Here is a 16,697-nt window from a genome sequence, read left to right as displayed (position 1 = left end):
TTAACCGTGGACTCACATTAGCACATGACTAACTCTATTGATTATCTGTATGGACATATAAGTCGAGTACGGTGAAATGAGCTGTGAGACTGGATCATCTGCGGCAGAACTGCTATTCAGTCTGCTGGGGTTTGTCACGTCATCTCACACTAATTCATTTGCAGGAAGTCGAGTGAATCTCAATTTGTGTGAATATCATGAGGCGCTGCTGCTGCTTGCTCATGTGAGCGTAACATTAGTGTGACTCCAGTGTGTGACACACACATCTCCTGCTGACGCACACTCAAAGACCAGAACAAGGAGCTCACACTACACTGACGCTAAAACCACTGAAGCATTGTTAGACTAGCCCAAGCACACCAACTACGATTTATATTAATATTAAAGTATTATATTCAGTACACACACACACACACACACACACACACACACAAATATATATATATGTGTGTGTGTACTGAATATAATACTTTATATATGTGTGTGTGCGTGTGTGTCTTTTTTTATTTGATATGCCTCACTTTTGCTTTAGTTCTGTAAAGTTTGCACACAAGGACCCACTGTGACCCCTGAGTGGGAATCATTTTTAATAGCTGATTACACTTAATTGTACAGGTTTTTTTTTTTTTTAACAAGGTGTGGCAACAATGGTTAAATGCATCAAAATACAGAATAATGGTTCCAAACTATTGGAATCACAAGTAAACAACCTTCCAGCCTAGTGTTTGATTACTGAGTTGTGAATGAATGTCACCAACACCACTCATGACCAGGAGCAAAAAGCCTGTTAGAGGGATGGCATACTGCGTTCCCTGACTTTTACAGACACACTAGCTGATCTAGCTGACCAACTATGAGCTCGAATAAACAGACAAGTACAGATAGTGCTGTGTGTGCTACAAGTGTATACGTTGTCTTTATGTTTTGTTGTCTTACATCCTCTCTGGTGGGTGGGAAGTGTCAGGCAAACAAATTGGTGAGAAAGGAAAGAATAATGAAGCACAAACTGTCATGTAGCTCACAATGTAATTTAACATTAACACTTGCTAAAGAAAATGAGTGAATAATTAAATCTGTGACAAGGGAGTAACTCCAGGCACCTATAGGCCTTATCCTCTCTTAAAAACGGCTCTGAGGGAGCGTGTCATATTTCTACCTTATACAAAATCACAGCATGGCTAACATTTCAGCTATGAGCATTGTGTGTCCTCCTCAAATCCACGTAAAAGACGTTTCTCCATTCAAGCTTATTGACATGTAGTATTTGACTGTGAGATGACTGAGATGATTGTTGTATGGACAAAAAAACCTCTGCAACTTCCTGAACTAAGCAATCGACCAGGCAACTATGAATAAAAACCACATAGCACAGACATGTAATCTGCCTGCTCGGGCCGTTGGAGGTGCGGTATCTGATTTGTCCACCTCTGTAAAAAGTGACCTATATTCGTTCCCTTGCTACAGCACGGAAGAGCATGTCATCAGATCCTACGGCAATTTAGCAGAAAATAAAACAAGCGCACAAAGAGGCAGAAACATGGCTGACCAGTAGCTAATCCAGGTGACTGCAGTGGTCTGTTTCCTGGAAGCAGGAATGTAAGCCACACTGAGATGCCGTATTTCTCACCTGCAATCTGACACTAAGAGAATAATCCCCAAAATAAACCCAAAGCCCAAACATGCAGCACTATCACCAAGACTTTCGCATCGATTCATAGTTTAAACTGTTTTTTAGACTTCACATGATGACTCTTTTAATTTACTTAAACAGAAAGTTGTAAGAATTTCCGTCCTCAAACATTTCCACAGTCAGTTTGGATTGCGTTTAAATGAAACATTTTCAAAATGTTTTCATTACAAAAGATGAAACTAGTGTAGGAAATTGATTGGGGTGGGGTTACTGCTACTGAGTATCAGCGCTTTTACTACAACATGTGTCTTTAGTTACAGCTCTCTCTGTACTCTGCACAGCCCTCATACAACCATTACACACTGGTTTCTGGTCAATTGGAGGAAAATCTGGCTTTCCAGTTAGCCTCTGTATCAATGTAATCTCCTTTAAAAGCTATAAATATAGATTCTACCACAGGCCAACAGCAACAACACAAACAACAACAACAAAAACAGCAACACAAACAACAAAAACAAAAACAACAACACAAACAACAACAAGAACAACACTTCACACTTTCATTGGGCCCCAAAAGTCTGAAGTCTGTTATTTCTTTATAAATAAACATATATTTTTGGGAATTTAAAAAAAATTGGAAATATTTAAAATAAAGAAAGTTAGTGTTCAATATCTTCCATATCTTAATATTCAGCTCTTTTTCTAGGGCTCTATTTAAATCTAAGCAAATGTGTGATATTGAGCATGTAAATTCCTTTGAACAAAAGCTCAGATTTTCCTCGTGTCTAATCTCTTTTACTGAAGCATGTGTTCGGACAACACTTCAGATTTTATCTGAAGATGGATCATGAGCTTTTGCACAAAGGTGTGGAGTCTGTACCAGTTCGAGTACACACTGTCATTAAAGTCAAACAGGGACGTACCAAATACTGAGAAACTCGTGTAAATATTTTAAAGGTTCCATTTGTCTCTCAAGTTGTTGTCAAAAGTATAATTAGTAACAAATATTGTTTTAATCAATTAGAAAAAATTTTTGTCTAAGGTTACAGACTTTTCGTCATGACCATCACAAAATAGACCTAAATGTGCAATTATTTAATCACAAAAGGCTGCAACTGTCGCAAAAGGATTTTTATTTTTTTTTATTATTAGGGTGATAAATACATTTTGGCAAACATCCTCTTTTAATGAAATAATGTGTGTCATTATTTGCTATTAAATAAGTTTGTTTGAATACAATATGTTACATTTAATAGTTACATATAGCAGTTTCACAATCAAAATAGGTGTCAAAATAACCATAATGTCATTAATGATCAAATCGTACAGGTGTACTATAACTTTAACTTGTCCTTTCTACCCATTTATTTTTTGCAGCAATACAGAGCCAATAAATTGGGTTTCCCTTTGTTGCTCCAAGCTCAGGGCACAATTACATTTGTACCGCAGCAAGCCAGGCGCAGTCAGAGAAAAGGAAAGCTTTTAAATGGCAAGAGACACACAGTAAAGCAAAACACATCAGTCTGCAGCATCATCAAGAAAAGAGCACACTTGGCGATTTAGCCAAAAAGAGAGAAAACTCTCTCTCCATTTTTCTGGTCCAAGCATAACAGCAGCGCTGTGCTCCTGAATAGAACTCCAAGTTCTGCAGCGAGAGAAGATGAAGAGTGCTCTAACAATAACAGAGCAGAAGCTTCATAGTGCGCTGCTCCCTACCACATTCCAATAACAATAATGTGTCTGTATGACTATGTATGAGGGCCGCAAGAAAACTGAGGCATAGAGAAATAACACTTATATAATAAGTAAACTTTGCAAACACAAAAGCACACAAAAAGCTTTGGTTCAAAAATGGAATTGTACTTATTTCCTATAAAAAATAATACTTTAAACATAATTTTCACTTCTTAGAAACCTGTCGGCAGAAGTCAAAGCATCATAGCCACCGTTATAATAACAATTACGAGGCAGGGTATACTAACCTATATGACAAAATAGCACAGAACAATATTTAATGACTTTAATACCACACATGAAACATAGCACAATATAAAATATAAAGATGATAAATGATAAGAAATTTCTTTTATCAACATTATTTGATTATAATTAGATTACTTTTTAACCTATTTAAAATGTTAAAAAAAAAATCCTTATAGCTCAGAAAAGTGTATTGTGATATATCCATGGGTAAAAGTAGGCCGGTACGGTGCTGCGTAACACTGAAAGATTCAGTAGTGTTCCACAGTACTGAAAAGAAGGGAGAGCAGCTGCCTGCCAAACCCACATTCACAACCAGTTATGGAAGCACTTTCTGCAGAAAAACACATCTGATCTTAAACCATTACTTAACTTAGTAACTGCTTTCTAGTTTTTCCGAATTGCCTCTGAACCCTCCGGGTTGACGTGTTTTTGTGGTTCATGTGAACAATTAATTATTAGCTGATTAGGGGCACTACTTGTTGTTTATCCTTTTAACAACAGTAAGAATTTAAACCTTTAATCACCACATGTTTAACTGTATTGTGTTACAAAAATATTATTACCAAAATAAACAACAAAAGCAAAGAAAAGAGCAGCTCTGTAATTAAGTTATTCCTAAAAAGTGACCATTTGGAATAAATAAATAAGGAGCTGAGAATGGGTCGGAGTGATGTGGTTTATTTCTGCATTTCAGTTGGTGCATGGGAGAGGTCATTGATCGGAGTGGTGTGACTGGAAGGCTGACAGACAGGATGGGGAAACTTGAGCAGCACACTATAATTGAAACCCAATGGGAAAAGGCACGAAAACAACAGACCCAATGTCGTCCTCTCTCTCTCTCTCTCTCTCTCGCTTTATCTTTGTCTTTATTTCCACATCTCAGAGTTGTCTAAACAATGCAGAAGCAAATCTAATTGTGAACACAAACATACTACACAAAGAAATAATTTCCCCAGAACATCCCAAAAAAGCATGATGGTGGTGTGGGGGAGTGGAGTGCTGTAGTTCAGTGCAACATCACTGAGATGGAAGCAGCAGGAATCAATTAGCTGGCTCGCTTTGATGATGTCACTGACAAGTTGTCTAAGGGGAGTGTGGCTTCCGTTTGCGTGAGCCGGAAATGCGCCACCACGCAGTGTTTCTATGGAAACTGTCATCCATCACTTTGTTGAGCCTCACGAGCAAATCTACTCCGCACGGTCGAATCTTAAAACGCCTGTTTCACCACAACTGTCTAACCTGTTGTTACAGTTTACAGTGTTAAAATGATGCTGTTTTAACTAAATACATGCATAACAGAATTGTTGTGGTTTTACAAAGGTTCAAAGACTGTAAATAAATGAATCCATTAAATAGAAACTTTACTGATCAAATTAATAAGCTATATGGGAGTATTTATACTTATATTTATATACTTAAATTAATATTATTAGTACATTCCAAAGACTTCCCCCAAAACTTATCAATATTGTCAGAATATAAATTATGTCTATAGTATTCTATATAGTATACTATTCCACCTAATTACCTCATCTACCTCTTTTTTGTAATAATATCATTCTTAAAAATGTTCAATAGTGAAATTCTTAGCCAGGTTTGACAATTTTTGGTATTTATGTTTATAACCTCATAAATAACATAAAATATTAAAACAGACCAGGTATTATCAAACCAGCCTTCTTACTACAACAGACAATAATAGAAAATGTCTACTAGGAGACCTGTTGAGCTTGAGGAGTACAGATAAGATAAGAAGACTTTAGCTTCTTATTTGATTTCCTATTTGATTTTTCACTAAATGGCCTCCTACTCCCTTCCATGTGCTCTGTTCTTAACTGTCAAACTGGCGCCACAAGGCTCCTCAATATGTTCTGTGGCAGTCATGAATATGGAGATATGCTTAGTAAGTGGAGGGGGGAAAGTGGCAGGGATGCATGCAAAAGTACGATAAGGTATGGAAAGCAGACACAAGCACGCACAGTCAAATGCGCCAACACAAACCCATGCACAAAACAAATGCTGACAGACGCAGACACGCACGGCTTGGGAATGAGCTTTAACACAAAACTATTAAAACTCCAATTCCTGTGGTGAGCCTCAGACTACAGCCCCTTTCATAATGGAGTCATTTAGGCGGACTCGTCCCGGCACTATCTGCCCCCGAGCGAACATTCTTACGCACACAGCCATGGCAAAGATTTATAGAGTATAAGAGAGAAAAATGCCACGCCCCAATGTGGCTCCAAAATATGGCCCGCACAATCTCTCTCTCTCTCTCTCTCTCTCTCACACACACACACACACAATACATTTGAATTTTAAACACCATTTACTGTCTCAGTGTTTTACGCGCTCACAAGCGCCATCAAGTCCTCCATGTAAAAGTCTTGCTTAAACTGATCTCACTAAGTACTCAAAGGAAATGCAATTTATACCAGTATCAAATATCACTCAAAAGAAATTGTAAGAGCAGTCTGAATAGCTTACACTACCTTAAACCTACCAGTTTCCAACACCTCGTTTAAATAGGCTTGTGAACACAAAATTGCAGTCATGATGAAAGATGACTAGATACAGTGTGAAAGGTCTCTAGATGCAGCTATAAACGTTAACAGTCAGAGCATATGATTTTATGGCCTAAATGCTCCTTTTCCGCCTACAAAACCCCAGCCTGTTGGCATGGCCTGAGCAGACAGACCCAATTTCTGCTTTGCATAAGAGAAAAAAAAAAAAAAAAACACAAACCACACACCAATGCAAAGAGAAAGATGAGGAGATGAGAAGAGGGGGCCAAGCATCAGAACGCTCAAAGCCTCCCAGCTGAAGCAAAGATCCGGCATCTCCAAGGAGATCACATTTCAATGAGATTGGGTTTAAGTGCCTATATGAAAGAGTCGCTCACAAATCTAGCTCTTACTGTGTCATCTTCTTTATCTCTGTGTTTTGAGCATGTCTGTAGCAGGAAAAGGCGAGCTGCAATATTGGCTAAGTGAAGAGCAAAAACTGGTGAGCAACGGATGCTGAAATCGTTATCAGACAGGTGATCCATCCCATAACATCTCTATTTACATCTTTTTATTTATTACAAACAAACACCTATTTTTTTATTTTATTTTAAAACTGGATTTTAATTGATTTAAATGTCTTACATACTATTTGTTATATGTATTTGTTATTAAAATGTACGTGCATGCAAAATGACTATAAATGTATTTTCCTTTCATGCATACAATTTAGAATTATTATTTAAGCTTATTTGTATTCAATGACTTTTACAGTTTGTTTGTAATTCTGAAAACAGGACCAAATTAAACACAGATGTGAGTCTTCCATAGAAGACATGTGTTGCCTGCCCACTGAACGTGCTACATTTTTTAATGCTGTGCAGAAAAAAGGTAGTGCATATTTATGTTTCTTAATAAAGGTTCTGTGTTGGTTTGATCAAATTTCCATGAATTGTTTTACAGGAACTGCGGATAGATGAAAAGTGTGACGACAACGATGATGACGGACAATGAGCCCTATGGGTCTTATATTTTATGGGCAAGCAAAAACTACAAAGATTTCAGGGAGAAATGTGATTTTTCACATGTACAGAACAGGAACACTAAAGTACCACACCAAAATTTTCCCCATCTGTAATAAATACTGAATTTACTGTATTTTTAAAGAAAAAGACAGTACATTAATAAAAGAGATTAATATCCAATATTAAGCCTAAGGGCATTTGTATTGTCCATTAGGTCAGCTTACAAATTACACAAATTTATAAAGTACAGAAAAACGTCTGTCTGTCACTTCTGCCTGCATTATACTAGAAAGTATTAATTAGTGTTAATCACAGTTAAGATTTGCGATTACTAATCCACTACATTTTTTCCCATTTAAAAGTTCGCAATGTTCCCCTGCCTCGCTTCCCATCCCTCATTAAGCACTGTGTGCGGGAATAAGGAGCTAACTGTTGGGTAGTACAGAGCTTTGAGTGCAAAGGCTTTTGGCTGGGACAGGGTTAACATCTCCTCCCAAGGTTGTGCTAGCTACCGCTAAAATTAACCTCCCCCACAGCTGGTTCCCATTAGCGTGCAGTGACACTGGGAGCCTGTACTTAAGCTGTGCTGCGGGGGCTCTCGGGTAATACTACTGTCCCCCCGCCACAAGCCAAGTTTAAACTGGCCCCGGTCTGCTTCTGCTGGCAACGCCTGTGTTGCAGAAGACGGAGGAGAGGAACAGCGGTAAGGAGAGAGGGGCTTACAGATGAAGGCCATTATAGCTTACCCAGCTTACTACCTCCTGAAAAGCTCAACAGTTATGAGGAAAAGATAGGACGTCTGTAAATCTATGTGAACTCAGATATTAAACGCATTGTGCTGATCTTAATATATACCCTACTATTCCAAAGTAAACTGCTTTGTGTAATTATATGTGTCACTAACTCATCTGGCAAAAGCAACACACCCTGTCAGGTTCATTGAAAACAACAAAGCACACAGAGACAGCAAATAATGTTAAGTGTGAGGAAAAAATTTACCTGAACACTTAAGTGAACAAAAAAGACAACACAATTTTAAGGTTTTTGACACACCTCTCTGAGCAAAAAAGTATACATTAGTTTGTTTGCTATTTGGCTTAGTTTCACACTGCACATAATTAAATGAACCAAAACGATGGTGAGAGACCTGGAGAGCTGACTATGTATTTTCATAAAACCTTTCACTCACTGGTCATAAATATAGTGACAGAAAAAAGTAAACAGAACTTTGCCGAGTGTGTGTAGAAATCACAAACATCACCCAAGAATGAAAAACACAGAGTCAGTGCTAAATAAATTGCTATATAATTATAGCATCAGCTAGCTTAAAACATTTGTGTGTTGAGTCCATCTTTTCTTTTCTTTTTTTTTGTTGTTGGCCCAAATACCCTACCACATTGCGTTTCTGCAGAGCTACAACTATTTCCTTTGGTTTAGTTTGTTCCTCGTGGGTCAGATTAGCAGCTTGCATCTACAAAAACTGCTACTGAACCCATAACGCTCGGCCTGTTTGGCTGACTTTCATTCAGTTATGTTGAATTCAGGGTTGACTTGCTTTACCACTGCAATCAGACACTTGAAAACACACCTGAGGAGTGACCGCTGTGTTCCTTACCTGCCTAAACATCATTCAAACAGATTAAAAGGTAAATGTGTAAAAGATCACTAGGAATTGTTTTCAATAAGTGGCGAACAGGGCATCCACCAAAAGCAACAAATACAACATGATGCTGAATGGTTTATGATTTAAAGCAGTATACACTGTAGACTTGCTGGTATTATAATCTCAATGTTTACTTTGTGTCAGAGACTTTAATGTGTTTTGATTGCCTGTAAGTTTCTGTACTTTCCAGCGAAGGTGCTGTTTATTTGGGGCTTTTTTTTACTGTAGTCTATTAAAACTTTAGTGCAGAGGGAGGGATGTGTTTGCACAAAAGGTTAACAATCAGTTTAATTAGGAGCAGAGGTTGGAAAGTACGCATGAACTGCCCTGGTCTGACAGCAGGGCTCTACTGGGAATTTAGTGTGTCAAATACACTGTGTGAGCGTATGTATGTATGGTAAGAGAAAGCAGATGAGCAGAAAGTGTGAGAACGAGAGAAACAGAACAAAACTAGGGGGGGGAAAGGAGAAGGCTTATCAGCACAGGGTCTCTTGTTGAGTTTTCTTTTAAACAAAGGGGAAAGGAAATACAGGCTCTAAAACTTGATTCTGGGTAATAAACCTGTCAATCCCCATAATAATGGACATTATCTTCAAGGCTTCTGCTTTAACCTACATCTTTATAATAGGCAACACAACACTGCATTATCTTTGTTTCTTGGTTCCAATGTGCAGATAAATAACTTGGCTTTTCCAAGGCTCATTTTGAATATCTCATTTTTTTTCTGAAAATTACAAATATTTATTACATCCTTTCAATAAAACGGTAAAAAAAAATTCCTCGCAACAAACTTTAAAAAAAGAGATAGAAAAACATGCTTTGTTGTGTTCACATGACACAACAACTTTTTTAGCATGTGTTTAATCCGAGACTTAACAGTTTAATGCTAATTTAATTGTGAGCTCCATGTGGGAGTTGTAGAAACAGCCGGCATGAGCTTCATTAAAGTCATCCTAGCTTTGTGTGCTGCTGGAGGTGACGGGCAAAGGGATTGGGTTACCATCAGGCTTGACCTCGCAGGCGCACTCGAGTGCACTTACACCCACACATCCTCAGCTACTCGCCAGTACAGGACTACATACACATATGTGCAACCTGTCATGCCTTTTTAAATAATTAACAACCAAAGATTAGTCCGTCAGCCTTAGGGCCGAGAGGTCCATCGATTTCTCAGAGATGCATTTTTAATGAGCACATCTCGGCAAGCCACTGTCCGTGAAGAGAGGTTTCAACAAAGCCAACCCCGCCACAAACTGGCCGTGCGTGAAGTAGAGAAACACAAACAAAAGCCAATAAGTGTGCTGCTAGCATGTCTTGGACAAGCACAATTGCATTCCAGAGCCAGAGGAGAAAGCATAAAAAGGTTAACAGTAACAATGGTTCTCTCTATGTATTAAATGCACCGATTACTTCAAACCGATCTCTGTAAAAAAACACTGCTTTCTGCATGAAATTCTGCTCTAGAAACATATGTAACAGGCAGTGTGAAAAGGGCATTTATTAATATTGCTGATCTTGCACCAAAAACAAGCTCAGTGAGTTTGCGTGAGTTTTTACACAAGAAAAGCTTTAAACATATTCATATCAGAGAAAAAGCAGAGCTCATATGACACTGATATGACTCACTAATCTCACAATGACTCAAGCCTTTGTACTGATGGGAACAATGTGGAGGAGATCACTGTCTACTTTAACACATTCACAGGACATTCAGTATGCAGGAAATATCTCAACTTGCTCATCTTTTCATCAGCTAATTCAACATATGGTAATGTGCTGTATGACTATACATGCAATTCTACTGTAGTTCAATTACAGCAGGATTTCAAAGTGTGACAAAGTGCCAAAAAAAAAAAATTAGCAATATTCCACAATAACAATTATGTAATGATGATTTGGAAAAAAAAAAAGAAAGCAACTGCTTCATTAATTAAGAAAACAAATAATTTTCTTTTCATGCTAAAACCATTTTGTGGCTTCGTTTGCAATGTACTTGTAACTCTCTATTAAAATTAAAATAAAGTGGACACGTATTAAAGGCAGGTCAAACATCTACGCTATAACAGTTCATTCTTTCAAAATTATATTTGGTTAAAAACAAGGTAGAGGTGGTGGGGTGCGGCTCTGCTTTTATAAATGAACCAGAGATTATAGATGTGTTCATATAATGACATAACACATGAACGACATGTCTGTCGTTACCAAACAAACTGTTAACGAACAGTCAGCTAGCTGTGACAGGCAGGATATGAGCTACCTTTGTGCATTACTTATTTAATACCAACAACCCGTTCCAAATATGTGTGTAAGGGTGTGTGTCTGTGTGTGTTTGTGTTAAATATTGAAAGTTGGAGAGTGCCCAAACATGGCAATGTAGGTTTGGCGAAGCTTCCCTTAAGCTCATGAACAGTTATTTGTTTAATTCTGCTCGGTCTAATTAGACTTTGTATAAGTGGATGAATGGAAGTGGATGAATGGATGAATAGATGTATGAATGGATTAATGGATAATAACAACAACGGATGTAGTAAATATTTTTGTAAATACACAGGTGTGCAAGAACTAAAAATAGGCACCAATAGGTTTATAATACCAAAATAAATAAAAAAAAAATGTTGCCATTCTTATTACTTTGATTTGCGTCCCTTTTTCCAGAATAAAATAAGCCCATTTTAATTCCTGCCTAGAGTGTAAATTAAAAAGAAGTTACTTGTTTTTAAAGATTCCGGCTTGTTGGTCACTTTGAGGGTGGGCTGTCCCAGGGACAAATACCAAGGAATCTTGAAGTAGCCCTCTCTACTCTTAGCACAATTCATAAAATTTATAAGAAAAGTTAAAACATTAACAGAATTAGGAGCTGTTCCACCTGAGTCCATCTGAAAGATATCTTCATGCTGTTCACGCAAGATCTTTTGAGAACAGCCCCTTTCATTGTTTTTCATGAGTTGCTGTTCTAAAAGCCACTAAAAAATGTATTTTAACAAAGTAGTTATAATGCATTTATAGATAATCCTTACTTGGTGCTTACATTTCTTCCTATAAAACTATGGCTGTTCAGTTACTTTTTGCATGCCTGTGTAAGTAAATAAATAGGTATCTATGTAGACAGGTAGATTCTGTAAGCAGAAAAAAAAAAATCACCAGTCTTCGCAGGTCACCATGCACACACGTTCACATGCTTTTTTACTCTTGTAACTCAGTTTACAAAATGAAGTAACATTCACTTCATTTTAATATAAGTGAGGCCTAATATTAAAAGCAACGGCTTGATGTGGCAGTTTCATGTCTCATAATAAATGGTTTTAATAAAAGTAATTCAGTGGACAAGAGCATTATAGTATGTGTTTATTTTACATTCTTATGGGTTTTGGGGAGTTTGCACTAGACTACACACCCTCTGAATATATAAACGAAATGGGGATGGTGGGAGCAGTTTAGAAATTTCTATCTACTAGCCACAGTGTAAAATGGAAACTGTTAAAATGCTTCAATCAGCTGTATTTTTCCAGGGACGTAAAAGACAATACTGTGAGTTTTCATCCTAAAAATGTATAAAAAGAATCATTATAGACCATTACAGACAGACAGCGTTCCAGCATTTAAACTCAGAGCTCTAATACAACCAGAATAAACAAACTCTGCAGTCATTTAATATGGGTTGTGTAAGTGTTGTACAATGAATTGCAGAGCTTTTATAAAATGTCACATAAGCGTATGAGACTAAGTAAACTATACAAAGATCAAAGCATTACAGGATGTGAAAATGGGAGAAAAAGGGAAGCAAAAAACAGAAATGGTTTTATGTAACAAAAGTATCAGCATTATCAGAACAAGAGATTTGTTGAAATATAGTTTACTGGCATAATCAACCAGAGATAAAGAACCAGAGAAGGACAAATTGTACAATGCCACAGCTTGATAGAAGTGGATCATAAACAAAGATTAAAGGACCAGTCACTGATGAGTCTGTGAAGCCCTTGTGTGTGTTCTATTCTGTTTATGCACAGTGTATGTATAGTTGAATATATTTAGATAAATGTCAAAACATAATATAAATATATCAATATATGGCCTGTTAAAAATGCTTTGGGTTTACTGTATCATGGTATAGTATTGCCAATAACGACAGTCAGAACAAAAGTGAATTGAGAGACAGAATGATAAAGAGAGGGATTACCTTTCCCGTCTCTCTCTCGAAGTCCACATACTCTCGGCTGGGCATCTGCCTTTGCTCACCATGCAGGTTGGCGGGGAAGAACTGCAGCGAGAGATTGGTGCCGGTTGCCACAAAAGCCTTTTAGAGGGAAATCAATACAAACAGGATCAGAAAAGCTCAGCCTAGGCATTAATTATGCAGCCCGCCATTTCTTTTGCACATCAGAAAAAAAGGGAGGAGGAGGAGGAGGAGGAGAAGAACAGCCTGGAGCCAGGGCCCGGGGAAGAAGGGAAACGAGAGAGGGCAAAAGAAAAAGAGAAAAACACAAGTCATCATTTTCCCTATTTGAAGTATTGAGTTACGCACATCTGATTCTATTTTACCAACTCTCGCTGCTGGCGAGCTGGGCTGCGGCTCGCTGGGTTTCAAGACAGACTATGAGACAGAAAGGCAGAAGGAATAAAAGAGCAAATGTCTGTTGTACATTGAGAGACAGCAGATGAACAAAGACAGAGAGCGGTTTAGAAAAATCAATAAATTGTTTTATATGCAGCCCTTCGCTTACATTAATAGGAGCAGGACTAATACACTGGTTTAAAATTATGGCACAGTAATTTAATAATCTTGTGAGTGTACGGACAACTCAAAGAGAACAGCCTGTACTTAATGTCGCAGGATGCCGGTTTCTCTACATCTTGAATTGTCCTGCAAACGTTCGCAAAATATAGAATTAAAATATAATGGGCTAATTGTTTAAATTTACTTTGCTTCAATCAGTTAAAAAATCACTCTTAGATGTATACATAAATATTATACACAATCTACCTTGTGTATAATATTTATATATTTATTATTTATTTTAAGGATACACATGCATGTACCATAAGTGTAGTCTATGTGCTGTATAGGAATTATGAATGTGAATGCCATGCTTGATACACATGAGTACATGTATGAATACAGTAAATGAATGCAGGTTTAAAATGTTGCTATATTTAGTGATTGGGTTTATGCACTAACACATCACAAGAACTTTTCTGAAAAGAAAAGTAACCTATGTACATGTACTTCGTAGTAATCTTTGTTTTAACTAAATTATTCATATGAACTGCTGAAACTACAGCTATAATATATATCTTTCAGGTTTATTAAAAACCAGCATTCCCAGCTCACAGGCAGAGACTGGAGGTGTTTATAAGCGCCTTCCCGAGACAGGCTTTTGATAATGAGTCAAATATAAAGTGCAGACAGATTCTAGTGGCTGTCGGGCAAATCCTTTCCATAACCTATTCACAACATCTGTTTACACCCGAAACCACTAAACTTACCTTTTAATGTGTAACTAAATTGCTTTTCTTTCTCTCTTTTTTCCCTTTTTCTTTTCTTTTCCCCCCAGACGCTGTAAAGAGCTGATGTGTAATTGCTTTTTACTCTTCTGACAGAAAATGAGGAAGTGTTTGGAGTTCCGGGTGTTTATTAGCCTCGTGTTTATGAGTTTATGAAAGATGCTAAGAGTACACCAAAACACATCGATTTGACTCAGCCGCTGGTAAAAAAAAAAAATCTTACATGGCTGTTTGTCAAAGCAAATAAACGGGAGAGGGAAGAGATATACTCACTATCTCCGAGCGGCCGTCCCGGCAGGCGTTCTGAAAGCGGGCTTGTCTCTCCTCGTGGGGTCGGTCTCGGAAACCCGTGTATTTAATCTGCCATTAGACAAGCAAAAACAACAGTGTCTTCACAAAGCTCTCATTCTTCGCCAGTCTCAAAAACCTGCACTGCTTTGAGATTCCCGACCTCCCCAATAATAAAACACTTTGTGCAGGTTCAGCTTCATGAACTATTTAAACTTGTTTTAACTTTCGGCTTTTAAAATGAGACAGCGTTGCCTAAACATGCAGAGAGTCGGCAGTGTTTGATTAAAAGGTGATGCGCTTTAGCGAGGTGACAGGAGCTGAGGTGAGCTAGCCGAGTGTTCATGCTCACGCGAAAAAAGCAGGACCGTTTAGAACCAAATACAGACCATTCACACTAGGTCAGGTAACAATAAAGTGACAGAAATGATGAACACGGTGTAAAGTACATCCAGGTTTAAAGAAAGATTTGTTTTCAAGATAATACATAAGATAAATGCGACACGGTTCGCTTTCATGCACTTCTTTTTGGGCGAGAAGTGTGTGAACTTTGTTTCCGCCACTCTGAGCAAAATCTTTAAGCCGAATGAAGTTTACCTCGCACTCGCGGCTCAGCTTCCTGAAGAACTCCTCGTTCTCAAACTTGCTCCTCTGATCCGGGACCACCCGAGGCATCTTGAACGTTATGTGCTCTATTTTGCCGATTTTTTGGTCGTATACAGTGCAAGAGAAACAGTCGCTTCGAAACTCCCCGCTAAAATCCCGCTCTTGTTTCCTTCCGTCTTTCTCTTCTTCAGAGGATGAAGCGTGCGGCGATGCGCGGCTTTAATATTCGCGTTATTTTGCGACAGGAATTTCTATCGTTCCCGAGCTCCTGTGCGGTCAGTGTCCGTCACTACGATACATTTGGCACGACTTCGTACTCGGCTAGTATTCTCCCTCCCCGTGTGTGTGTGCGCGCGCGCGCGCGTGTGTGAGATCACTGGCTGCTGACGACGAGGCGCGCGCTCGCTTTTACTTTATCCGTGGCGCGGCATGGCTCACAGTTACTTCCTGGCTCCTCCGAGTCCGACTTATGACTGTACACCCGAAATACTCCCCCCACCCCATTCACAAGTCTCTCCACTACCGAGCTTTTGCGCGCATGCGTTAAATCCGAGGGGAAAAAACTTTATGAAGCCAGTTAGGCCACGAGCCTGTGCAATTACATTGCCTCATGTGCCGCCTTCACACTAGAGGCAAAAGTGGCCCAATGTTTTATTTATCTTTTTTTTTTTTTGCTTGTGCATATATGTGACTCAGATCAGATTTATTTATCTCAAAACAGTGTGAACAGGACAAATCACATGAAATCCGATGTTCTCAATCCTGATTTGGGCCACTTCCATATTCGGTTCTAAAGGAGATACAAGGCCATTTTTAAAATTGAATGAATTTGACTTTTGATCAGTCGAACATAACATTCATCATAATTTCATGCAAAAAAAAAATGGGGCACTTTTGCCTGCAGGGTGAACACAGCTAGTCGAATGTGTACTGCAAAACATCTCTGCAAACATCTATCAATAATGAAGACTGTAGTACTCTCATAGCAAGAGGAATCACAGGCCCATACTCCAGGCATCATGCTTAGATCAGAGAGATCACTTGAATTTAAATAGGAACCTTTGTGTTGTTTAAATTGCAATTTGGCAATTGCTATAATTTAGTTCACACTGTTCGTAAAATCACATACATTTCACAAATATCTACATAAATTAAAAAAAGGCTTTGTCTGTCCCTGGTCAAAACATGCTCTTTTAATGATATCTTTACGTTTCATACATTGGAGCACCCGAAAGCAGTGTCAGAATTTTTTTTGTCTGTCTTTCTGTCCAGCCACATTTTGTCACAGTATGGAATCGCCATAAATTAAATATGTTGTATATATATGATTGTAGAGGTGAAGATATGTGCCAGATTAAAAACCACAAGTTTTGACAGCATACTGCACCTGCTTCTAACTGTGAGCGGGTCTCCGACCACTGGACAGAATTTATTGAAACTTTTCGAGTACTTTATATCTACCTGAAGTTTAACCTGTACAAAAAGTAAAATCAAAA

The 16,697-nt window shown here is 38.2% G+C and overlaps 1 protein-coding gene across 4 annotated transcripts in view; it reads right to left on the bottom strand.

The window, feature by feature from the left end:
• The window catches only part of cbfb (core-binding factor subunit beta), a 41,872-nt gene extending 26,226 nt beyond the window's left edge, over positions 1 to 15,646 (bottom strand). For 3 of the 4 annotated variants that reach the window (XM_053500436.1, XM_053500437.1, XM_053500435.1), the window contains exons 1-3: positions 15,193 to 15,646; positions 14,581 to 14,667; positions 12,983 to 13,099 (exon numbers count right to left, since the gene is read on the bottom strand). In XM_053500436.1, coding sequence (XP_053356411.1) covers positions 12,983 to 13,099; positions 14,581 to 14,667; positions 15,193 to 15,270 — 282 coding nt within the window. In that variant the 5' untranslated portion in view covers positions 15,271 to 15,646. The remainder of the gene's footprint in view (positions 1 to 12,982; positions 13,100 to 14,580; positions 14,668 to 15,192) is intronic. The other variant, XM_053500434.1, reaches the window with a different exon arrangement.
• Between the last annotated feature and the right edge of the window lie 1,051 nt (positions 15,647 to 16,697).

This window comes from Clarias gariepinus, chromosome 7 (assembly GCF_024256425.1).
Source record: "Clarias gariepinus isolate MV-2021 ecotype Netherlands chromosome 7, CGAR_prim_01v2, whole genome shotgun sequence".
Classification (NCBI taxonomy): Eukaryota; Metazoa; Chordata; class Actinopteri; order Siluriformes; family Clariidae; genus Clarias; species Clarias gariepinus.
The sequence above is the reverse complement of the archived record's forward strand: the minus strand, read 5'-3'. Positions and strand labels throughout refer to the sequence as shown.